The 24,877-nt window shown below is 34.8% G+C and overlaps 7 protein-coding genes across 10 annotated transcripts; 2 read left to right on the top strand and 5 right to left on the bottom strand.

The window, feature by feature from the left end:
• The first annotated feature begins 337 nt into the window (after positions 1-337).
• LOC130969343 (uncharacterized) lies at positions 338-3,463 on the top strand. The gene is made up of 7 exons (XM_057895016.1): positions 338-762; positions 886-944; positions 1,735-1,794; positions 1,870-1,939; positions 2,326-2,395; positions 2,881-2,907; positions 3,059-3,463. Exons 1-7 carry the CDS (start codon positions 556-558, stop codon positions 3,106-3,108), a joined length of 543 nt encoding a protein of 180 aa, XP_057750999.1. The 5' UTR covers positions 338-555; the 3' UTR covers positions 3,109-3,463.
• A 270-nt stretch (positions 3,464-3,733) lies between these two features.
• LOC130967679 (putative pentatricopeptide repeat-containing protein At5g59900) lies at positions 3,734-7,360 on the bottom strand. The gene is made up of 2 exons (XM_057892647.1): positions 4,242-7,360; positions 3,734-4,138 (listed from the first exon to the last, which is right to left on the bottom strand). Exon 1 carries the CDS (start codon positions 7,160-7,162, stop codon positions 4,463-4,465), a length of 2,700 nt encoding a protein of 899 aa, XP_057748630.1. The 5' UTR covers positions 7,163-7,360; the 3' UTR covers positions 3,734-4,138; positions 4,242-4,462.
• A 204-nt stretch (positions 7,361-7,564) lies between these two features.
• Positions 7,565-10,540, bottom strand: LOC130965421 (lysine-specific demethylase JMJ13-like). The gene is made up of 10 exons (XM_057890187.1): positions 10,345-10,540; positions 10,051-10,207; positions 9,766-9,958; positions 9,628-9,681; positions 9,463-9,542; positions 9,082-9,359; positions 8,392-8,787; positions 8,119-8,312; positions 7,960-8,012; positions 7,565-7,586 (listed from the first exon to the last, which is right to left on the bottom strand). The coding sequence occupies exons 1-10, from the start codon at positions 10,538-10,540 to the stop codon at positions 7,565-7,567; spliced, it is 1,623 nt and encodes a 540-aa protein (XP_057746170.1).
• A 2,596-nt stretch (positions 10,541-13,136) lies between these two features.
• On the bottom strand, positions 13,137-14,953 carry LOC130969248 (protein ELC-like). The gene has a single exon (XM_057894892.1). It carries the CDS (start codon positions 14,769-14,771, stop codon positions 13,506-13,508), a length of 1,266 nt encoding a protein of 421 aa, XP_057750875.1. The 5' UTR covers positions 14,772-14,953; the 3' UTR covers positions 13,137-13,505.
• A 3,048-nt stretch (positions 14,954-18,001) lies between these two features.
• LOC130968659 (uncharacterized) lies at positions 18,002-20,984 on the top strand. Its single transcript, XM_057894051.1, has 10 exons — positions 18,002-18,339; positions 18,419-18,480; positions 18,723-18,866; positions 19,118-19,228; positions 19,364-19,568; positions 19,657-19,715; positions 19,881-19,933; positions 20,012-20,234; positions 20,319-20,427; positions 20,525-20,984. The coding sequence occupies exons 1-10, from the start codon at positions 18,096-18,098 to the stop codon at positions 20,785-20,787; spliced, it is 1,473 nt and encodes a 490-aa protein (XP_057750034.1). The 5' UTR covers positions 18,002-18,095; the 3' UTR covers positions 20,788-20,984.
• Positions 20,985-21,141: 157 nt separating this feature from the next.
• Positions 21,142-22,611, bottom strand: LOC130968660 (thioredoxin-like protein YLS8). 3 transcript variants are annotated; one of them, XM_057894054.1, is made up of 3 exons: positions 21,940-22,611; positions 21,759-21,773; positions 21,142-21,691 (listed from the first exon to the last, which is right to left on the bottom strand). In XM_057894054.1, the coding sequence occupies exon 3, from the start codon at positions 21,689-21,691 to the stop codon at positions 21,383-21,385; it is 309 nt and encodes a 102-aa protein (XP_057750037.1). In that variant the 5' UTR covers positions 21,759-21,773; positions 21,940-22,611; the 3' UTR covers positions 21,142-21,382. The 3 variants fall into 3 exon arrangements, with proteins under 3 accessions (XP_057750037.1, XP_057750036.1, XP_057750035.1); XM_057894053.1 differs by having other exon boundaries at positions 21,759-21,817; positions 21,940-22,436; XM_057894052.1 differs by lacking the exon at positions 21,759-21,773.
• Positions 22,612-22,846: 235 nt separating this feature from the next.
• LOC130968661 (NADH dehydrogenase [ubiquinone] 1 beta subcomplex subunit 2-like) lies at positions 22,847-24,653 on the bottom strand. Of its 2 annotated transcripts, none has more exons than XM_057894055.1 (4): positions 24,479-24,653; positions 24,346-24,391; positions 24,190-24,246; positions 22,847-23,251 (listed from the first exon to the last, which is right to left on the bottom strand). In XM_057894055.1, the coding sequence occupies exons 1-3, from the start codon at positions 24,580-24,582 to the stop codon at positions 24,190-24,192; spliced, it is 207 nt and encodes a 68-aa protein (XP_057750038.1). In that variant the 5' UTR covers positions 24,583-24,653; the 3' UTR covers positions 22,847-23,251. The 2 variants fall into 2 exon arrangements, with proteins under 2 accessions (XP_057750038.1, XP_057750039.1); XM_057894056.1 differs by having other exon boundaries at positions 22,847-23,248; positions 24,479-24,645.
• Positions 24,654-24,877: the final 224 nt, after the last annotated feature.

Below are 24,877 nucleotides of genomic sequence, written 5' to 3'. Positions count from 1 at the left end.
TCGGAAGCATTGATTTCCATTTTCTTTTCAATTTACATTGTTTAATTTTTTTAAAAAAAATTACTAATCACGTTGTCCGATTTAAGTATTTTAAAAATAAAAAAATTATATTAAAATCAGATTTCTTCGATTTTCGCTTTCAAAAAATAAAAAAATAAAAGTATAAATTAAACCTTTTAATGTGTAGTTTATTTTTCCTTTTTACATAAATTGGATGATCCGTTTCAATTAATATCAATTTAGAAAAAAATAGTCATATCAAAGAAAAACACCAAAACTTCCTATAAGAAAGTATTACACATATATTTAATCGATATAAAACAAAATTCATAATTATGGTTCTTCATTGACAGAGCTGTACTTCTTTTAACTCCGAAAACCCTATAAACGCCATAAACCATAACCGTAGGATAGTTTAACGTCTAATTCACTGATTCCTTTAATCTTGATTCTCTGAACCTACACTCTTTTGTTCCCTTTAATCTTTTCAAAGCATTTCTCAGTAGCAGTTCCATCAAATCAAAGGGTTCTTCAATCTGAGGTGTGCTTGAAAAAATGGAACTAACATGGTTGAGTGCCATTATTGTTGGTGCTGGATACCTTGCTTTGGGTTACTTCATTGGTTCCAAATACCCACCTCGCTTCCTCTTCTCACCTAAACTTTCCATTGACAACACCAACCGGAACAGCAACACGAAATCTAAACCCAAAGAGTCCCTTGAGATTGAACAGCTCGCTAACATTCTCGATGATTTCAAAATGGTATTCGTCAAATTCCCCATTTTTTTTCTCCACTGACCCACTTGGTGAATCATAATGGGTAGCTTAAAAATTGCTCCTTTTTGCTTTCTTTTGTTGATTTGTCCCTATTTTATATATATGCAGGTATTGGTGGTACGGAATGATCTTAAAATGGGCAAAGGGAAGATTGCTGCTCAATGCAGGTAATGCTTGGTGTTATTTTGAATTCATATGTGGTTTATTATGATATTATTTACATTACTTTTGGTTATTCAAATTACCAATGTGGTTACTGACTTATTATCAGCTGCTTAGTGTGTCTTGTATATGTTTTGCTTCTATTTATTTTTTTATTTTATGTGCTTGTTCATGAAAAGCATGATATGTAAATGTAAAGACTAATGAAAGATTTTTTTTTTTTTTTTGGGTGAGACCAGGATAGAATGATTCTAAATCTTCATAAAATTGAATGTGTAATATTTTAACTGAATTTTGAGTTTTACTATTTAGAATGTGTAATTATGCTCATCAAGTATTGGCGTCTTATTCTATGGCTCTATGCCACTGTTAGATTGTTTGTATATGTCTTCTGAAAATGACAGTGGATAGCTAGCTCTGCCTTTTATAGAATATTTCATTCGAGGACAGATGTTACTAAGTGAACCTTCAATTTGAACTTTGGAAAATGCTTGAAGTTGATGATATTACTTGCTTTGTTTGCAAATTTGAAGCTTTAGTAACGTTCAAATTGATTAATATTCTGAGCTTCTGACATGACAAGCTGTTGTATTTTGTAGAAGGACACTAGTATAAAGATCACGATGAACTAATGTATTGCTTCTACTTTGTTTATTACTTATTTGTTGTTCATCCCTCCCCATCTCCCCAAACAAGAAAATATTTTTGATTATATTGTTTCATTTTTGTGAACATTTTTTAATTGATTAATGGTTCAAACCTAACTATCCTTTTTTACCTTTTCATTTGGTGCAGTCATGCAACTTTAGGCCTATATAAAAAGGTCCTTCATCGAGCACCAAAGGCTTTGAATAGGTACTATAGCAACCTTGGCAGCATTTGTAGGTCATCATGAATAGCTAACTTAAGTCTGATGTTGTCAATGTGCAGGTGGGAGATGTGTGCACAGCCTAAGGTGGTTGTGAAAATTGAAAGTGAAGAAGATATGCTAGCTTTGCAAGTAAGTATTGCTCACTGCAATTTAACACTGCACTAGTTATGTTATCGTTTAAGCTGTTTAAGATCTTGACATTGAATACTTGCCTGTATATAACAGTTCTTATACTTTAACAGAAAAGAATTGTAAGGGTAAAATATGTTAAATTGTTAAGTTGTTTAAACCGTTCTTTACCACTTATTTTATATATATATTTGTTTCAAATCAACTAGTCATTTCACTCATTTGCCTTCTTATTCTTCAATTTTGCATCTCCATAAATTTGATTCACTTTGTCCTCAAGCACCAATATTACCTTTGTTTTCTTTCCCTTTTGCCATGAATTCTTTAATGCATATTTCTTCTCTCTGAAGTTTGGTTTGCTCTAGTAAAATTGCTTAATGTGTCAGGAAAGGGCTAAATCACTGAAGTTACCCACCCATATCACAATTGATGCTGGGAGAACACAGATTGCACCAAGTGAGTAGTGGGAACTTCCTTTAGTTTGTAGCTAATTGATTTCTAGTATCCACCACATAGTTGGAAATTTCACCACTGTGTTTTGTTAAATTTACTACTTCATAGCAGCGTCATATGAAATAAAAAATGATGTCCTGCATTTGATGTCCGGTATCTTTGTATGGGGCCATCCATTGCTAGAATTGAAAGTAGAGATAGTTTCCTGCAATCATTTTAAAATGAAATAGTTTTCTTATTGCCCCCTTTTCCGCTTACCTATTATCTTGGAGTTTAATTCATCCTTGAAATTGCACGATCATGCGTACATTCTAACAGAAGAGACGCTTAATCCAATCCCTTGGACTATGTGTAACGCTATCTACATGCTCAATATTAGATAGAATGCATAACTAAATCTAGCTGGATTTTCTTGATTCATTTGTTCCATTTTCTACTTTTTATGATATCTGCCTTAATTTACTGTTCCCATTTTTTTCTTCTTCCAGATTCCAGAACTGTGATGGCAATTCTTGGTAATGGTCTCCTCTAATTATCATTCTTTTTTTCATCCCCCCCTCTTGTCATGCCCCAGTAGCAGTTTCTCATCCACTTGCCCCCCAAATTATATAAACAGCCCAAAGTATAGTTTGATTTAATCTGATTTTGATATATATTAATATGCAGGACCTGTTGAAGTGGTAGATGATGTAACAGGTGGACTGAAACTGCTATAGTTTTCTCTCCAATCAAGATGATTAGGCTTTACCTAAGTTCTCAACTTTTCATGAAGGTTAACTGATCAAACTTCTTGGAGATTACAAGATTACATCCCTTCTTAGATTTGCATGCCCACAGAGAATTTGCAATTAGTCATTTAGTTGATACTAATGATGATGATGAAAACTTTAATTTGAAAATAGGAATCATCTGTACTGAAAATACAGAATGCTGCAATTAAGTTTATGTGAAATGTTTTGATAAGTGGGATATATGCCAGGTGGAAGAATAAGACATTGGGAAGTGTGTGGACGGTTTCCATTTTATTCTATTTCACCATCATTAATACAAAATTAAATTAGAACGTGTTTATTGTTATGATATAAAATTACAGAACATGTTTAGAAATTTATTTCATTTTAAAGTTTCATTTAATAGTTAATCAATGATAGTAGTAAATGTTTTCTAAGCATCCAATCAAATGTGTTTTTAGATCATCGTAAAAATTCATAAATTGAGTAAACCATCTTTACAAAGATAGCACATAGAAATTAAATCATTAATCTTACTGCATAATATAAGAGTAATTAATATCAAACAAAGAAATGCAGGACATATATTATAATTCACTGATAATCACCATAACTTGGAAACATGCCATGCATTCTCCTTCTTTCTTCATAGATATAAGTAACAGTTACAAGGGATGGAAAACAAATAAACTAAGTCAGAAACATTGGCCCTAAAATTTGAAGCAAAGGCCTCTGGAATACATTGAGGAAGAATTATAATATACACGATTCTTGCTATAAGCTTCCACAAGTCTGCAAAATTATCTTGAGGTTTGTGTATGTACAAGGGGAAAGTATTCGTACAAGCAATTCAAAAAAGAATCCATCATGAACCAGTCATAAAAGGCACTTATTGACAGGGAGTATAAACTAGCAGTTAGTGCATGTGTGTGGAACCAAAGGAAGACACAATGTTTTGTCTCCCTTTTTGTATTGATAGGTAGCTTCCTCAGTATTCATGTTTGGCGCGTTTAGTCTGCACCAAAAATTGTAAATGGTATATGTAGGAGATGAAAGAGCTAAATGTAAGTAATACATAATATTAAGCAAATTGAAACCAAAGCTAACAAGAATTTTACCAGGTCCTTCCGATTTGAATATGACGCCATATTGCAATGCTGAAACTTTTTCAGATAATTCAACCCCAAGAGAGCAATGCTATCTATTTTGATATGGCATAGCAATCTTCAATTGTGTAACTCCATTGACATGTTGAACTCTCTAGTTACACAAAAACCACATCTGCAGAAGTTACTTGTTACCAAATCAGATTCTAGTTTGTCTAGTATGGTATGCCAGTTTAACCACTGCTCCTACATTGTCCCTTGTGCAGTAGTCGAAAATTTTGCCTTGGCTTCACCCCTCTCCTCAGCAAGTCCTCGCGCAACTCAAATGCTTTGTTGAGCTCTCCATTAATACAACAACCATATAGTAACAAGTTATATGAAACCAAGTCCGGCTCAAGACCTTTGTTTAGCATGGTATCCCACAATGTAACTGCTTCTCCTACGTTGCCACTTCTGCAGTACTCATAAATTAAAGTTGAATAGGTAATACAGTCGGGGAAAATGCCATTTTCGGTCATTTCAGAAAGCACCTTGCTGGCTTCGTTAAATCTACCTAACTTGCAGAAGCCACGAATAAGGATGTTGTATGTTACAGTGTTCGCCAAAAGCCCTTTAAGCATTGCGTGGTGGAGACCCATAGCTTCCTCCATATGCCCTTCGCTGGTAAGACGATCAAGAAAACAGCCATATGTGATTGAATTTGGAGGGACATTTGCAGCCATCATTTTTTTAAAAAGAAGACCTGCTCTGTCCATTTCACCCGCCTTGCATAGACCATTCATCAAAGCAGTATATGTTACAACATTGGGAAAGCATTCCTCTGTAAGCATCAAATCCCAACACTGGAAAGCCTTCTCGAAAGATCCTTCTTTGCTGAATGCATCGATCATACTTGTATATATTACATTATCAGGTTTCAATCCTTGATCCTGCATCTGTTTTAAGAGACCAAATAGTGTTTTCCTATCTAGTTGCTTCAGTGAACCGTCGATGAGAACAGCATGGCAAACCAAATCTACATTGATTCCTCTTTGAATCATCTCCGAAGCAGCGCTCAATGCCTCCACCAATCTTCCTTCTTTGCAATAACCATGTAGAAGTGCACTATAGCACATCTCGTTTAATTTACGGTCCTGTTTGTGTAGAACATCAACAAAATTTTTAGCATCTGAAACCCTGCCAGCAGAACAAAGGCCACTGATAAGAGGTCTGTACGTATATGTGTCCGGAACAAGGCCTTTCAGAAGCATATCATCAAGTAATTCAAAGGCCTTGTCAATTTTACCATTCCTACAATACCCTTCAATCATAACATTATATGTTACCTCATTTGGGGTGATTTTCTTTTCCACCATTTCAGCAAAAAGTTTGGATGCTTCAGCCATATTATTTACACTGCAAACCCCAGAAATAAGCGCAGTGAAGGTATACACATTTGGGGAAATTCCTTTTTCAATCATCATATCATACAGTTGGAATGCTTTTCGTAGTTGTAGATCTTTGCAATATCTACTAATCAACGGCGTAAAGGTTGTCGCAGTAGGCTCCAAACCATTATTGATCATCCGAGCGAACAAAGACTCGGCGGCACTCAAATTTCCAAACATGCATTGGCCATTTATCATAGAGTTGTATGCATATACAGTTTCTGCTATGCCAGCCTCTATCATTCTATCAAAATAAGATATCGCGACATCCAACCTCCCCCTTCTGCAAAAGGAATCAATCAGAATAGAATAAGTAATATCGTTGGGATGCAAGTTCACCAAACACATATTATTATAAAGCAACTCTGATTTATCCAAATCTCCTCGTTTGCACAAAGCGTTGATTAATGCATTACAAACAAACAAATTTGGCAGAAAACCAAATCTGCTTACCTGAACAACCAAATTATAAGCATCATCAACCTTTCCTTGCTTTCTTAACCCATCCACTAGCCCTGATACAACAGCTTCACTCGGAACAAACCCGAATTCAATCATTTCATTAAAAAGATGCAATCCAGCCTCAAATTGTTGCACCCTACAAAAACCAAGAACTAGGGTGCAGTATGTAACCAAATCTGCTTTCAGACCCTTTTCACTCAATGATCTTTTAACCTCAACAGCTTCCGAAACGCGATCACCCTTGCATAGCCCATGAATTAAGACATTATAAGTTACGATACTCAGATCAAACTTATTCACTTCCATCCACCAAACCTTCTCCTTAGCCTTGGAAAAATCCTTCAATTCACACAAGCTCCGAATGACAGCCGAACAAGTATAAGAATCCGGTCGAACACCCACATTCACCGACTCATCAAACAATTCCAAAACCATTATAAACCTTCTAATTCTCAATAAACCATTCAAAAGCGCACTCAGTGTTCTAACTTCAGGCAACAACTTGTTTTCAAGCATGAGCTTTGCAACCACCACAGCATCTAAAACCCTTCTATTTTGCAAGTAACTCTGAACCAACAAATCAAAACCCAAATTTGACAAAAACTTACATTTGCCATGAGAATCCAAGAAGCATGAAAAAACGAATTTTGGTTCCGACCCACGCAAGAGAAGAGTGTGCAAGAGCGAATTGGCGGGCCAGAAGAGCTTCTGATGAACAAGAGCATGAACCAAGATGGCAAAGGATGTTGTGGAATGGTTGAAGCTCTTGTGCAAACCGAGGAAGTTGAAGAACCTCAAAGCTAACTTGGAATCGTCGAGGGTTCGGATCAAGAGCTGTTCAACATGGTGGGGCCTCAATGTGGAGGAAATAGAAGGGTCGTTGAAGGCAAGTTTCCAGCTCTGGTTTCCTCGGACGATGTCGGAGAGGAGTGAGACAAAACGAGTGTCGTTTTGGTCTTCGAGTTTGAATGATGGTGACGATGAGAATGTTCGCAGGAAAGATTGGTTGTTGAGGAGAACCCTCCGTGGAAGCGTGATATTCATTGCGGTGTTCAAAAACAGCTACTTTCTCTCTCTCACTCTCTCATCGGAATGCTGCAACACTCGAACGAACCCCGCTGCTAACGTTCTTCTTCACCTCTTCAATATTCTTTTGGTCTTGGGCTGTGCCCACAAAACCCTACCCAGATCCGTAACTTATTTTGATAAGATATGAATCTTTCTAAAAACAAACACTTTGGAAAACAGTTTTTTGCTCATAAAGATTATTTTTTTACTTGAAAATTGCTTGAGAATCAAAAAAATAAAAAATTAGATATCTAACCAACTTGGTCATACTCTTTTTTTTCTGTGTTAGTTACTTAGAAATATTATTCTGGTGTTTTGTTATTAGCACAGATTTATTTCATGTAATGAACATTTACTTAAAAAGAAAAAAAAAATAGCTTACACAAGGGAACTATGCAAACTGCAAAGTATTGATGCAAATAAAAGTCAATGTACATTCCTTCATAAATCCTATACTGCCTAAACCAATAGCAAAAATAAACTAATTACAACAAAACAAATTCTAAGCTCTAAACTAATATGCACATCATTAATGAATAAGAATAGTTACAGATGCATGGACTTGTCTAAAAGTTAGTGACCAGGTTCATGCATGAGCAACTCATCATTTTTTAACCTTCGCTTTTCTCTCAATTTTTACTGTACTTGTTTTCTGGTATCCATTCACTGTTGGAGAGCATCTTTTTCTACCATGCTTTGTTTTTTCCTTCTTCATCTTTTCTAACTTGATCTTTAAGCAGGTCATTTCTCTTGTTTTCTGTTCAGAAACTAACCCCATGGAAGTAATTGCTTGGATGCTACCTTTTTCTTCATGCCAAGGATTGTTCTGTATTCATGTTTCAAAAGAAAACATTACTTAGACAATGCCAAAAAAAGCATTCCTAACCATCAAAACTATAGTCATTCTCATGATTTAATTTGTATATTCTTACATGGGAATCTTGGATGCAATCATAATCATTTCCAGGGGATAACATGTCTACTTCAAAATTCACCTTCCCTTTAAGTTTTAACTTAACACATTCTTCTTGTTCAAAACTCTTAGCAGCATCCTCGAATTCTAGAAAATTGTCCCTTTTATAAACAGTATATTTTCTCCCACATGAACACCTCTGCAATGCAATGTCTAAAACAACAAAATAAAGAGTATGATTCAAATTTTCATGGTAAGATTTCTCAAAACAAAGATATAATAATACTCTTACCATGGTAAAGACAAATGGGAAGAGAATAGCAGTGCTTGCACATCAAGTAAGCTACATAACAATCTCTATGGCAGTTGCTACAAATCAAGGTACCTACAGTATTCGAAGAAATTGAACATTCTCTGGAAGCTTTAAGTCGCGAAAGGGCCTTCTCATAAAATTGCATAAGCTGCACGAAAGACGCAACAGTTGCAAGATAAGATTGGAAATCAATATTTTTGCTCATTGAACCTCTTACTTTTGAGGACTTATAAAACTGCATTGCCTCTTTACAAAGAAGTTCCTCAAATGGAATTATAGGAAGCATTTTGAGATATGCATAACGAGTGCTAGCTATAGCCCCCATTGGAATCCAGTCTCCAATAGCAAAGTTCACTGCTTCTCCACAGTTAAAACCTGCATAAACAAAGGATCAAATTACTCTACCTTCAGAACTCATATATTTGCATAATGCTCCATTTGATAACTATCTCAAGATAAAAAGTACACAAAAGATTACATTCTTAGAAAAAAATTTGTGCAATCTTCTATCCACTCAAAAACTAGGGACAATGGAATAAGAATAGAGACACAACTTTTCTATCTTGTCACTGTGGCAATATCTCATACTTTCTGTCTTAAGATACTTACAAAATACAACACGAAGTACACAGAGAAAAAAATGGCATGGATCTAAAATAGATACATTACCATGACTAAATCCAGCATGATATGCTCTAGGAAAGGAGATGACAAACTCCCCTGGCTTCTGCACAGCCTTGTAAACAGCAACACCATGTTGTAGCAATATATTTGGAGGGAACATTGTAGTTTTATGCGCAAGAAGCTGGAAAGCCTCGTCTTCGCCATGTTTCGACATGATTTTATGGTTATACACATGATGCAATACAACATTTTCAAACTGAGAGGCTGCATGAGCAGGCACTCCATACCAAGTTTTGTTAGCACCTGAATGGTGATAATTTATGCTGCAAATAAAGTGAAACAGAAATAACATGAAAGAAAATTAGTTTAGCAATAATGGTGATGAAGATAATTAACGGAGTAGCAAACTGAATCATGAAAAAATACCTATACAAGTAATGATCTTCTACATGCCATGCAAACATGCTGAACAGCATCCCAATATAAAGCATAGGATCAGTTATTCCCTAGAAGCAAATTCACATGGAAATTAGTAGAAAAGAGAGGTTCTAACTTCAACTTAAAAAAAAATCTTTGGAAACTTTTTCTTACTGGAATTTCTTTGCCAACTAATCTCAATGTAGATTGCGGCAGTCTTGAAAAATTCTGATATCAATTCAGTGAGTTAGAAAAATAAACACATGCAGAAACAAATTGTAATATAGATTCAGCAAAAAATAAAAATCCAACCTTCAAATTCCATTTGCTTCTTCCAAGCTTGTCATTAGGATGGCATGAAAAGGCACTGCCCTCAATATTGACTCCGTACTCAACGGTTCCCTTCTCTCCGTTCACCATCTCATGCCAGAATTCTTTTTCCACATCGGCCGAACCGATAAAAGCCTGATTTGCTAGAGCCTCAAATTCATGATATGTGTATTTTCTGACATATATAAATTAAGAAGCAATAAATAAAATATTTGCAACTTTTGGGAACCATAAAAGTTTTAAAGAATGATGGGAATGTTCTCTTACCTTCCACTCATTGAAAAGTTCATTATATTTTTCTCATTCCATTTAGAAAGCCGAAGAGGCTGCACATTTGTTTCAAACCTGAAGTTCTTATTTTCTTTCGTTAAGACAACATCAGCAGGAATAGAAGCAATTACAGGAGAAACAATTTTGCATATTCCTGCAGCATAAGTATGTAATAAGAAAACAAAAAGATTTGATGAAGTAGGAAAAAGAAGGGGCCTAGAAATGCAGAAACTACTTGTCCTAAGTCACCATGCACATGATAATGTGTTATGATGATTCATATATATATACCAAATTTTGAAGCCTCGGGAGCAATCTTTTGTAGATATATCAGAGGGTTCTTGAACTCCTTCTCTGATGGATGATACACTGGACATTCTGGAATTTTAGAGATCCATTCCAAATCATTCAAAACAAATATACTCTCTTCACACTGTCTGTGTCTGCCAATTTTTGTTTTGGTTCTTCCAAATCTACAAAAACCCATAAAACTTCTTCTATATGATGCTTTATCCAGTTACAGAAAGAATAATGTATGAGCCCAAGTGAAAGTGCTCTTCAGTGTTGTTAATTTTCCTTATTAACTGTTACTTCAGTTTTGTTCTCTCTGGGTTTGTTAAGAAGGAAATTTATAATGAAATAGGTTAATATCAGAATATTAACTGTTCTTTTGGCCCAAAACTGCCACTGATTTGTTGAGTAACCTGCCAAAAGACACGTGTCAATTTCATATGAGTTAGTTAACTCAGTTACCTATGGATTCAACTACTATATTGCTATCTTTATTAGTTAAATAATTAATGATGAAATTTTTATCAATTATTTTTAATTATTTATTTAATATTAATAAAGATAATTCAGTGATTCATTTGTTAATAAAAGAAATTTTTTAGAGATTAGCTTATTAAATTATTAGTTTTTTTTTATAGAAAATTGCATGATCGTACACATGTATACAAGATTATTTATTGAAAAATTGCACTCATTCTTGATCCCTTAACTTTTTTTCTTTGTTGAATTTGTACTCAGTACTCACAATTAAAAGTGGTCAATAGTGAACTCGATATTTTTATATTTCCATCTGTATCTACTAACAAAAAAAAGTATCATTGATTACTTTATAATTCATATGTCATTATACTGCAATGTTTATTTTAATAAATATATTTTTTTATTTAAAATAGAAAAGAAGAGAAAAAATAAATGATTGTTTTATAATTCATATGTCACTATACTGTGATATTTATTTTAATAAATATCTATATTTGATTTTTTTAAAAAATATACATCCCAATTACTTTTTTTTTTTTAAGTGTCTGTTCTTTTGTTTTTTTTTTTTTTGAAAAATGATAGAGCAATAATCAAAATTTTAGAAAAATACTCCAAACACTCTCCTACATGATCCAGTCGACACCAAACAGTAATTAAAATTTAAAAACATACAATTTTCAGTATATCACATAAATAAGTGGTTAACATCTTACAATTCTATAACATCCCATAAACATTGTTGTATAAGTATTTATTTTCTCCTTACATTACCATTCAAGTTTATTTTTTATTCGGTGCTGCAATAAACCCTTACATTATATTCATTCTCCTCACCTTTTTCTTTTGTTTTAGTAATTACTCATGTATTTTCAGCAAAAGAAAAGGGAGAATTCATTCAAATGTAATGATGAATGGATAAAAGAAGACAAGTTACAGAAAAGATATAGAAAAAGACGAAATGGTAAAACTTATTTGAATATATAAATCGTTTCCTTTATATTCAAAATAACTAACAAAAAACAACATTGCTCCAATTAGGAAACTAATTCTTTTCATTTGACTGGTTCTAAACGTTTTCAAAACAAATACTTTTGTTTCTTTTTTCTTTTTCATGTCCAAGGATGGAAAAGAAAAACAAGAACAGCAGAACTAAGGAACAACAGCTAGGCCCCTTTGCATCATAGCACTGAGGTCTTGCCAGGGGTCAATAAGCTCAACATGAGGAAATCTATCCAGGGTTGCAAGCTTTGCTAAACCATCAGCCCCTCGGTTTGAATCAGAGCAACATCAGCCTTCCAATTCCACTTCAGAACATCCTGAATTTTGGACACCGGCTCATTATCAGAGCTGCAAAACCGAGCTTGACTGTCTCGGATCAAGAGGAAAGCTTCTAGGCAGTCTGTTTCGCAGGTAACTTCCCAGTAACCTACCTCCCAGGCAAGGAGGAGCCCTCTCCAGATCGCAAAGATCGTGTTCCACAGCAGCCCCTTTGCCACAAACCATCAGACTTTTTGATAACACAACCAAACCCCGCAATGTCATCACCATCTTAGAACTAGCATCACATTTAATCTTAACTGAATTTGGGAGGGGGGAGTCCAAACAGAACTCACAGATGCCACCAAGGACAATTTTGGAGATAGAGCTCTAGAAGAGGCTATGCAATTCCTTTTGCGAAAGATTATTTTTCTTTCATTATATCCAAAATTACTAGACTTGTTATAAGCTATTTTAATATGCAAACTTATTTCTCTTTCATCATATGCAAAATTGCTAGATTAAACAAAGTCTCCCAGCTCTAATAAAATATAGTTTAATATGCTACTTTTGAAAAGCAATTGCCAACTGCTAACCAGCCACACATGAATTTTTCTCCTATTCCCTGCCAAAACTTCATAAACTTCAACAAATTCCCCAAAACATAGACCCTTGTAATAAACATCATTTCGACACCAGTATTTTTTTTAATAATCAACACATAATCTCTTTGTTTTATTAATTAAAAACTAATGTGAATATACAATTAATTAATAAAAATTGTGGTTTTACACAGGTGTCAGAAGTGTTTGGTGTCGCTATTGAACTTCAACGTAGTATAACCTTTTTCTTGAAAGAGTACTTCACAAGTGCATATAGTCATGTGAGGAGAATTAATTAACTATATGGAGGCACTTGTTAGTTGTTAGTTCTGATGGCTTGCAAAATTCTGAAAAACCATGGAAAAGAGCTATTGAATTATGATTATGGGTCCTCTATTCAACACGTTTCTTTCTTTCTTTCTTTATATATAAGAACACAATTCCTAATATCTGTGTATGAAGGCAAAAAATTATATGAATCATAATATACCCATTCCAAAATACAAAAGTGAGACAAATAAATAAGAAGTAAACTAAGCATGTATATTTCTAGCTCTAAAAACCTCTTAAACCAAGTCTTCGAAGGAAATCATATCATTAAGCCTGTATAATGATCATCGATACAGCCTCATTCCCCAAACAAGTTTTGTGCTCAATAATAATCCGAAAGCTGTTGAAGGCTAAGGCTTACCAATTTATGCTAAAGGCTACAATCACTGACTTCAACAAATAGGAATCTGTATCCAGCACAAGTGCACAACACAATATGGAGAAGGATTTCGCCAAACGAAGAACCATCTTGTGCACAACCAACCAAAACTATCAACTGCCATAATGGTGTGTCCTAACAGCCATATTAGCAACCTGAGCCTGCAACTGAGCAGCTCTAACTTTTGCGGCTGTCGCCCGGTGAAAGAACTGCTCTCTCGACAGCGCCCTCACGCTCCTCAAGTACTGATCGAAAGGCACGGAACCAACCTGAACAGCCTTATCCAATGCATAGAGTGTGTCCTCAATAGCCAAATCCGAAGCAGTGCAATCTAGCATCTGCTTAGATAACACATCCACACAATCAAAAGCATCCTCGGCATTCTCCAAACTACCCAACCTCATCCCTTGGTTATCCCTCAACCACCCTTCAAGAACATCAGTGTTCATCAAAACCATCTGCAACTGCTGCTCCAAACCCTCCATCTCCTCCTGCATTTCCTTCAAACCCTTATTGAGAACCTCCTCCCTCTGCTTCAACACACCCTGCAAGCTAAACAAACCCTCCATCTCAGCCTCCCTGGTCTTCCTCAAAGCAGTAACATCACCATGAACCATCTCCACAATCTTATTAACCGCATTCCTCTTAAAAACCTCAGTTGGATCCTCAGTGTGGGGCAAATTCTGAACCCTAGAAGAACCACCACCAAAGCTTCCATAAGGTGATGGAGGATAATTATTCCTCGCAGGAGAAGCAGGAGCAGGGTGCTGGTGATGCTGATGATGCTGGACATAACCAGATTGGGAATTCCCCGAATTACTCGATAAAGATCCGAAATTTGAATTGGGATTTAGGCTTTGAGGTGGCGGAGGTTGAGGGTTCCTACGCTGGGAATAAAGAGGAGGATCGCGGCCAAAGATAACACCCAAATCGCGAACGAGATCGACCAGATTGGAGCTAGGGTAAACCCAATTCTGCAAATAAGGGACGGAGACGAGGCCAGAGGGATTAACGTGAGGGTGGGGGCGCTTGATGATCATGTCGCGCGTGGGGTTAACGTAGACGCAGGGCGCGTGGCGAGGGTAAGATTCCATGAGCCAGATGAGAACGGGGATGTTGTAAGTGACGCCCTGAAACGACATCGGGATTGTGCCGTCGGCTTGGAGGAGATTGACGGAGCGGCCGTCGTTGTGTGTGAAGGTGGCGGTTTTAGGCTCAAGGGAGGGGTACGTGGTGGTGACGGCGACGAGGTGCTGCCGGATCAGCCACTTTGTGTCTTCGGAGTAAGGCAGGGCGGCGGGGCCACGCTGCGAGAGGACAGAGCTTAGGAACTGCTGGGTTAGTTGTGGGTTCGGCGATTGCACCGCCGGTGGGACCATGGTGGCTGCGGCGGTGAGTGGTGGTGGTGGTGAAAGTAGGGTTTGGGGATTTTGTGTGTTGAATTTGGAGTGAGGAAAATTGAAGAAGAGTGGGGAGAACGTGTTTTGGGCAACTGAGAATGAAAGGAAATTGCTTTGCTTAGTTAGAGGAAGTTTCTGTTTGTGTTGCTTAACGTTTTGGTTTTACGCGTGCGTTAATGTGTGAGATTCATCACCAATTCAATACAATTCTCAATTTCAACTGAAATCAATTTTTATTTTATTTCTTCTAACCTTTCTTTTAGGGTTAAATGCTATTTTTCCTTAATTAGAAATTAAAATAGATTTTTTTGTGACTAAACAACAAAAAAGATAAAACTAAATTAATTGATTAGGTTTATATCTAAATTTATTAGACATTAAAATTCATTTTATAATTGGCTCCAATTCGAATAAATATCTGTATCAAAAACAATTGCTCTATTCATACAATTTTTAATATTATTTGTATTTTTCTGAATTAAAATAGACTTTATACTTATTGAAATCATTTTCAAAAAATTAATTGAAAGAAAATGAGAAAGAAGTAATTAACGAAAGCATCATATGTTTAGAATTAATAACGTCACATATATTCTAAAAATTAACTATGTTCGAATAACAAAACTCAAAAAAATAATAATGTTGAGAAAAATATAAAATTATCTTCATTTGTCAAATGGGATCAAATAGTAATTTATGCTTTAGTAAAATTAAAATGAAAAATAGTGTGGTACATTTTAGTGGAGTAAATAATTATTTTGACACTTTAAAAACTTTAATTTTAACAAAATAAATCTTTATATTTGTTTTTGATAAAATAAATTTTTTTAAATATTTGTTTTGTTTCACAAAATGACAAAATTATTAACCTATCACTATGGTCATTTTATCAAATTACAAAATAAATATTTAAAGATTTGTTTTATCAAAAATATTTGTGAAAATCCATTTTTTTAAAATCAAAATATAAAGGAAAAGCATTATTTTGATCAACAATATAGTTAAGAACTAACATCATTGTTAAGCATTATTTGGAAAAACTGGAAAGGCCGACAAGCATTGTCTTGATCATTGTTTTGATTTGTATATTTAGGATTACTTAAATAAGTTGATTTGGAAAAAGAGTTTAAAATATAATAACTTTTATTAATAGTAGCTTATAAATAAGTTATTTTATATTTGAATTTTTAAAGTTATAGTATTTGGATAAATAACTCAAAAAGTAATTTTTATTTACAGAAGAGAATGAATATTAAAATAACGATGATAACAAATATTTTTTAATATTGAATGTTGATTTTACCTAACCTAATCACTAATATTGTGTATGATATGGTAGGTAAAAATAAAAAATAATTATAAAATGTGTGTCCATGTATATTATGTTGCTATTTTTTATTTTACTCCTATTAGAACTTCCTTCTCTTTTATTGAGGTCAAGAATTTGCTATAATTAACTATGAAAATAATAGCAAGTTATAAAATCATTTGTGAAAAAAATAAAATTAAAACTGAAATTTCATACCACAGTTAAATACAAATTTAATAATAAAAAATAATGATAAAATGATAAAAAAATACTTAGAAGGAATATATGCAGTCAGATGTAATATTGTCTGAAAATAAAAATGATGGTAGAGGATCAATACTTCCATCAGATAAATCATTACCTGAATATGGTGAGATTTGGAGGAATGATGGTAGAAGGTTAGTGCTTCTAACAGATCTTGGGTGAAAATAGTGGTGAAGGATCAGTATTTTTCACAAAATCAAGAAGAAAAGTAGATTTTTTTGTTTTGAAATTAAATTTTTTTTTAAGGAAGTGGTAGAATAATTTATCGAGAAGTAGAAAAGTCATATATTTTTATTTTTTCAAAAAGTTAAAAACTTTTTTTAAAATGATGCTAAACACACAACACAGATTGTGATTTTTTATAATCCAAAAATAAAAAAGAGTAACTTCTACTACTTTCCAAAGGACTCTTAGTACTTACTATTTGCATGTTAATTACCAAATATCAGCTGAGGAGAAAAGAAAAAGCTGCTGAATTACTATTTGCATGTTAATGCTTGTAAATAACAAGTTAATAACCTGTCTCCAATAAATGTATGTACAATAATTACTATGGATATTGATCTTTCTGGATTGATTCTGTGATTATGAGTTTGATCTGATCTTTTAAGTATAGAATTTGCCTAGCTACCTCTAAAAATTAGTCTAAACATGATAAATTATTTTGATCATTGTCATAAATTGTTAAAAAAATTTTGTTTTGAAGATGGATGTAAAACAATGATCAACAAACACAAATCTGTGTTGCCCAACAATTACAGTTTATTATGTTGAATAGTGAAATTTTGAATTTTATTGTTATATAAATTATTAAATTTAAGTGTTTGAACATTTATTTATATTTTTAATAATTTTATTTTATATTTAATTAAATCATTATCGTCTGATTATCTTAAGTAGACCACTTTAATAAATACATTAAAAATATTTTTTTAAGACGTTTACATATGTTATGTTATTATTGGACATCTTTATTAAACCGATTAATAATTTATTTTTTAATAAACCAGAACAAAATCGGTTTATTATAGCAACAATAATAAATCCAATTGTCTGTATTATAATTATTAGACCAAATTTGATCCAATAGAATTACATAATCTAAACCGAATATCTTTAAATTTTTTGATAAAAAAACAAATATATCTCTAACTTTTTGTTTTGTAGACATTTAAATCTCTAAAAATTTAAAAATACAATTAAATGTCTAAAAAAAATTAGATTTATTGTTATTGTTATAAAAAATCGGTTTTATTCTAATTTGTTAAAAGAAAAAATCTAAGGGGCCAGTAATTTTATTGCATTTTGGCCAGCATGTAACCAGTAGATAAAGGTGAGCCATTGGATGAAATCACACACCAATCTCACACCATCAAATCATCATTAATGGTTAATTGATAGCTATCAATCACAAATATTGCTGGCCCCTAGTATTGCTCTTGTTAAAAAGTTAAAAAATAATCGATTCATTAATACGTTCAATAATAATGCGACACATAAGCGTCTTTACAGAAAAATATTTTATGCGTCTTTACGAGAGCATCTCCCTATGATTAAACCATTAAACCATGACCAGTTACTCAATCGATTTATTAACCGGTTTGGTTTTGGCAAGTGTTATTAGATTATCGAGAAAGCTTCAATTCTGTGCAAAAAAGGCGAAGGCCAAAGAGGCCTGAACATTGAGCAAAGTTACTGGGACGAAGGGAAGAGAGAAACGAGCACCGAAAATGCTGAGAAAACTTCTACGCCATCGCAGTTACATAGCCAACACTGCTTACTTGCCATCGCCAAAACGCTCCATGCTTTCTTCTCCCTTCTCCTTCTTCTCCGCCACATCCTCTTCTTCTTCTTCTTCTCCTCACACTCATTTCGTCGAAAACGTGGACGACCCAACAAAGAGCTCTTCTTCTGATTCTCATTCTGCACCCTCTTCAATCTCCATCGACCGCTCTTCCCTTTACAACCCACCTGGTATTATTCTCCTCAACCTCCATTCCTTTCTTCTTCTGCTCCTTCTTTTTCTACCACTCACTCTTACTGCTTCTCTCAGACCATTCCCACACGCCCAATTCGGATCCTGACCTCGTCAAGCACCTCAAAGGGATCATCAAGGTTCACCTTTTTCTTCCCTTCCTTGCTTGAATTGGATTCTATCATTGTAGTATGTTAAAAGTTGTAAACTTTATATCCTATCATTGAACTTGACAATCTATAACTAATAGTTTTGAATTCAATTTTATATCATATTAAAAAAAAAAAACTATTTTCCCCCTTTTAAACCCTTATGGTAGTATTGAAATATTCAGCTTTAGTAAATGCTTGTGGCTTGGTGCTTATTATTGTTGAATTTCCAGTTTCGTGGAGGCCCAATCTCAGTAGGTGAGTACATGTCAGAAGTTCTGACGAATCCTAAAGCTGGCTACTACATCAATCGAGATGTTTTTGGAGCAGAAGGTGATTTTATAACCTCTCCTGAAGTAAGCCAGATGTTTGGTGAGGTAAGTTCAATTTTTCTTTTATGAGCCATGAACTCTAGTTCTATTGTGTTTTCCATTTTCATAGCTTGGTAGATGGATTCTAATGTCCTGTTCAAGGGTGCAAATTTAGGTCCAGAAGCTAACTTTACCATCTTGAGACTAAACTTTTATGAGCTTATGAGTTGAGTTTTATGATTAATGTTTATCTAACCTCCAGGGTTTAGGTGAAGTCTCGAATTTGATTATTTTGATCTTGTTTATGTAAAAATCAGATGGTTGGTGTCTGGGTGATGTGTCTATGGGAGCAAATGGGGCAACCCGAAAGAGTAAATCTGATTGAACTTGGTCCAGGTCGAGGAACTCTTATGGCTGATCTTCTTCGGGTATGAAACCACACAATGTTGATATGCTTTATATTGGAACCTCTATTCAAGTTTCTGGATCTTTTGGTTATACTGTTAATTGTGCATTTAAAGACAAGATATCATTATGATTAGCAAAGTTTCAACATCCTATAGGGTGCTTCAAAATTTAAGAATTTCACAAAGTCATTGAATGTACACCTGGTGGAATGTAGTCCAGCACTACAGAAGCTTCAGCACCAAAAGTTGAAATGTGTTGACGAAGAGAATGAAGCCCAAGATACTGTTAAAAGAACCATCAGCTCATTGGCTGGTACTCCTGTTTCATGGCATACCTTGCTGGAAGAGGTTCCTTCAGGAAGTATGTTATGTTGTGCAATAACATAGATATTGTATTGTTATACTATATTCAAAGAATGTCATGACCATGTTCTTCCTTTGATTGGCAGTGCCAACAATTATCATTGCACACGAGTTCTTTGATGCCCTACCTATCCATCAATTTCAGGTAATAGTATGCTTGTGTTGCTTAGATGAATTCAAACCAAGGACCTCTTCAATTTATCTTCCACTGTGTTTTGGCTGTCTGTCATTTTCACATTATTTCAACCTTTCTGCTTTCCATTTTATTGGCATCATATTTCTATAGTGTGATTTTCTTTTCTATGAACAGAGAGCATCTCGTGGCTGGTGTGAGAAAATGGTCGATGTCGCTGAAGATTCATCGTGAGTGTTTCAGTTTAATCTAATTTTGTCTATGCTTGGTTTAGACAAAATTGATACCTTTTTACATTTTATGGACAGGTTTCGTTTTGTTCTATCTCCACAGCCGACACCTGCTACTCTGTATCTATTGAAGCGGTGCAAGTGGGCAACAACTGAGGAGATATCAAAACTTAATCAAATTGAAGTTTGCCCCAAAGCTATGGAGTTAACTGAGACCATTGTCAATAGGATAAGTTCCGATGGCGGTGGCGCTTTGATCATTGACTATGGCTTGGACGGAGTCATCTCAGACAGTCTCCAGGTTAATATCTCTCCCTACTTAGAAATTCTCTTTAATTGATGTGTTTGGTGAATACATTGTTCAATGGATTATGAATTTATTCAGGCGATACGGAAACACCAGTTTGTCGACATACTAGATAATCCTGGATCTGCTGATCTTAGTGCCTATGTTGATTTTGCATCAATCAGACATTCTGCGGAGGAAGCTTCAGGTGTTTTTGCATTTCCTCGCGATTCGAGGAGGAGTGCTTACATTTGCTCAAAAACTAAATCTCAGTTTCCAACTAATTTAATAATATATGAATGCAGGAGAGGTGTCTGTACACGGGCCAATTACTCAATCTCAGTTTCTTGGAAACCTTGGAATAAATTTCCGTGTTGAAGCACTGCTTCAGAACTGCACAGAGGAGCAGGCTGAATCTTTGAGGACAGGTTATTGGCGCCTTGTAGGTGATGGTGAAGCACCCTTTTGGGAAGGCTCAGATGATTGTGTTCCAATTGGCATGGGTACCCGCTACAAGGCAATGGCAATAGTGAACAAGAAACAGGGTGCTCCAGTTCCTTTCCAATAAAATATAAATAAAGCCAACGTAAGAGTAGTTTTAGAGCTTTTTTGGTTTATATTTTATTGTAAGAGTTTCATGTGGTATAACTTTCTCATCGTAATAAGGGAAAATAACAATTAATCTCTCTCCACTAACCTATGACAACTTCATTCTTATAAAAAATGCATGATCTTAACCCCCTAAATTACCAAATGGTGGAAAAATAGTCTTCTGTTGAACTTATTTTCAAATAAAGCACATCTATGAATATTAATAGAAGTATATCTGTTTATGGTGTAAAATTGTATATTTACTTATTTAGCAAGTTTAAAATATAAAGGGTGCATGAGGCAAAGCTTGGAAGATTATTATTAACAACAGTGAAGAAAGAGTTCATAAGAACTCACTTCATATGTTTAACATCAGAATCCGTGAATAAAGTACATGTCTCACTAACATTCAACCATTAGAATAGGGCTCAGACAATGGCCGAGGCCGCAGGATCAATTTCTAGTTTTCTACTCAGCTAATCAAACTACAAGGCTAATGAGTTTAGGGTTTACAATAACTTTGAATGAAGATTTTTCAAGCGCATGAAATCAAAGAGAAGAACAAGTAGCAATCAGTAGCGGTACTTGGTGGAGTAATCCTTAGGAGAAATAACAAGACCACGTCCCTTCCTGGCACCCCTGTACACAGTCTCAACGATGTCAATGAACTCCTGCTTGTCCTTGAGTGCCCAATTGATCTTATTGTTGTTACCGGTGCCAAGATCGATCATGATGTGCTTGTTCCTGAAGAAGAACATGACTGTGCATGGATCGTAGAGCTCGTACATGGTGTTGAAATCCGGCACCTCCGTGATGTCCACCAGGTATATCACCGCAAAACTCTTTATGGTCTCCGCAACCGCCGCCAGCACTTCATCCATCTGAATTTTCAGAAGGCGTTAATCGCATAGTAATAGATGAAATGAAAGGGTAAGCAGTGTGATCTACCTCTTAATTTAAAAGCTTCCCATCAGCAACAAACAATTTGAGATTAGATTAGATGAATCCTTCAAAACAATACAAGAAGGCAAGAGATAAAATTGCAAATAGGAGTATATAATTATAGAGATAAATGAATGAATCCCTCGAGCATGAATGAAAATGAGAGAGTAGGGATAGGGTTACGAACCTGCATGCAGGTGTCGTCCCAGTCATGGCCGAAGCGGATGACCACAACGCGTTCTTCCTCGGAGAGAATGGCTTGATCCACCGCCCAACCGGAGTGCAAGTGCGGCAGCAAGTACGACATCCTTTCTTCTCTCTTCACTTCTCTCCCAAATCGCAATCCTTCTACTTCTTCTTCTTCTTCTCTATATCTCTATATAGATATAATGGCGACTCGCGTATATAAGAAGAGACCAACAGAAAACAGAAGTGTCTAGAAGCGCGCTTCACAAAAGTTCGTTATATTGCATATTCTCAGCGTCCTCAAAACGCAGCCGTATTGACCTTCTCCAAAAACACACTTCTTTTTTTCCTTCTAAAATTATCTTCTATTTTTTAAAAGGATTCTTTAAAGAAATAAAATTTATTTCAATTATAAAATTATCAGAACGCCCACAAAACTGAACAATTAAACGTTTTAGAAATTAGTTATTAATTCCGAATTTCACAACTATGTTTATTTTAGAAAATTCTATCCTAAAAAACCATTGTAAAATAAGTTTTAGAATATGCATAAAACTTGTTTTAAAATTATACAAGTATTTATAAATTCTATACTTTCATAAGAATAGATATAATTTCGTAAGTTAATTGTCAGAATTCAATTCAAATATGATATTCCATATTAAAATGAAAGATTTATTTCATGCATTAACTGACTCCCACAAATAAATTTTGGAGAACGGTAATGGGTTTAATAGTTCAAAGTGGTGACAAATGAAAAGGATTTTCCTTTTCATTCAATAAAATCCATGTATTTTTCAGAGTTCAACCATCAACATACATTACAAAATATCCTATCACAATAATGTGTGTGGAGAGAGCATACCTAACACAATTCTATTGTATACATGGTTTTGTGAGATAATCCATACTTCAGATAAAATCATAAACCATATATCATAATGTTTTACTTTACTTTGGGAGTAATTTAATATCGTTATTGGTGGAACAAATTATAGGCAAGGATTAAGAAAAGGATTGTCAACAACACCGTTACACCAAAGTTCTCAATTAGATACACAAATATTGAGTCTATAACATAAATTACTCCCAAAGCCAAAAGACATGAAACATTTATCCAAACAATCATAACTATCACCAAAGTTGACAGGGTATGGTTCTGAAAGTACAATATTATTTTTCATGAAATTATGCAAAATAAATCTCTTCTTTTACTGCTAAATTTATTTGATGCCATAAGGTAAACATTTGAAACTAACGGCAAACACAGACTCTTCAAGATTTGTTGTTCCCCTTTTCTGAGCTGATGTCTGCTGCAAAATCAAATGCATACATGTTAGACATCACTATGTAAATTATCCTCTGAAATTTTTTTTCTCCCTGTTTGTGTATCTATGGACTTTCTAGATTTAGATGAAATTTTAAATCTCAATCAATTGTCAAAATGTTTGCCAAACACTAAGTTGTATATTGTATATACCATATATCTCTTATATACAAACTAGGAACAAACCAACAACCAATCTGACCAGGTATATCATAAAAAATAGAAAGAAACTTTTGAAGGAAAACCGCATAATCTTTGCACTCCCACAGCTAAACGAGAATCAGTTATATCTCATGGTGTCACCACTAAAAAATAACAATCATAAAAAATGTATAGTTTTGCTAGGAAACCTACTTTTTTCAGCCAACGAAGTGTAGAAGATAAATTTAAAGGGAAAGAAAAATGTTGGCATAAAAAGTTGCTTCCCAATCTTTTTCCATAAACATAATGGTGGTAAAAAAAATCAATGTATCATCAGATTTGATTATATGGTTCCCTTTCTTCTGTTTTCGGACTTTGATTTCTAATGTTTGTAACACATAGATGTCTATAATGATCTATTAACTATTGATAAGTTGATTAATAAGTAACAACAATGATCTCGGACAACAAAATAACCATCAACTACAAAAATATTGCAACGACATGGCATATGCCAGCAACAGAATGGACAGATCGGGTGTAGAATTCGGGATTTTATTGCAATAACCAATAAGTTTAACTTTGATGTACTTACAGACCATCATTGAAACATAGTGTGTTTTTGGATGAGCATTGACACGTTGAATGTGGACAATATTCATTTTTTCTACTATAACAAGTAGGGTGTGCATAAAACTTATATACAATATGAAGATAATAACACATTTCATTAACTCAAGTCTCCAACACTAAGATTGATGAGGAAATTGAAGAAGATCATACCTAGTGTCCACCACCATGGCCATGATCATCGTGGCCCTCCCAAGGATGCCTCCAACCCTAGAAAAAAACGCACACAAAAATCAATAATTGGATTGATTAATTTGATCGAAATGGAAATAAAGAAAGCTTGAGAGAGGTTAGAATTGAAGATTTTACCAACACTACAGGACCATCCTGCTTTGCTCTGTAAAACACCCAAAACCTAAAGAACACAAAAGCCGAGACATGGTGAATATGGATCAGTAGCAAGTGCAGATCAAAACGGAGAAAAAGAACGAGCGAAACTAACCACATAACAGCGCAGAGACCCTTGCCGGCGACGGTGTGCCACCGCTTAGGTTGGTGTATGGTTATGCCTTTGTAGGTTGTGCCCTCGCCGTGGCCTCCCCCCATTTTCGACTTCGATCTGCGAATTGGGAAAATCGGAATGATTCAGTACAGAGTGGAATCTCACAGTCACACACGACCAGTAATCAAATCAGATCCGACCCGCTACCACAAACACCCTCCCTATCCTATCCACCCGGCCCATACTAAAGCCCATATAATTTGGGCCTCTATTTAAAAATGGCCCATTCAAACCGTACCTCAGGATTTTGTTCAAAAATAAAAACCGTACCTCAGAACGGCGAGGGAAGAGCTTCAAAGACGGGAACGATGGGAGGAGGTGGAGATTACGCCGGCAATG

The sequence above is a fragment of the Arachis stenosperma genome, chromosome 3 (genome assembly GCF_014773155.1).
Source record: "Arachis stenosperma cultivar V10309 chromosome 3, arast.V10309.gnm1.PFL2, whole genome shotgun sequence".
NCBI classification, from domain to species: domain Eukaryota; kingdom Viridiplantae; phylum Streptophyta; class Magnoliopsida; order Fabales; family Fabaceae; genus Arachis; species Arachis stenosperma.
This window is presented reverse-complemented; position numbering and strand designations above follow the sequence as displayed.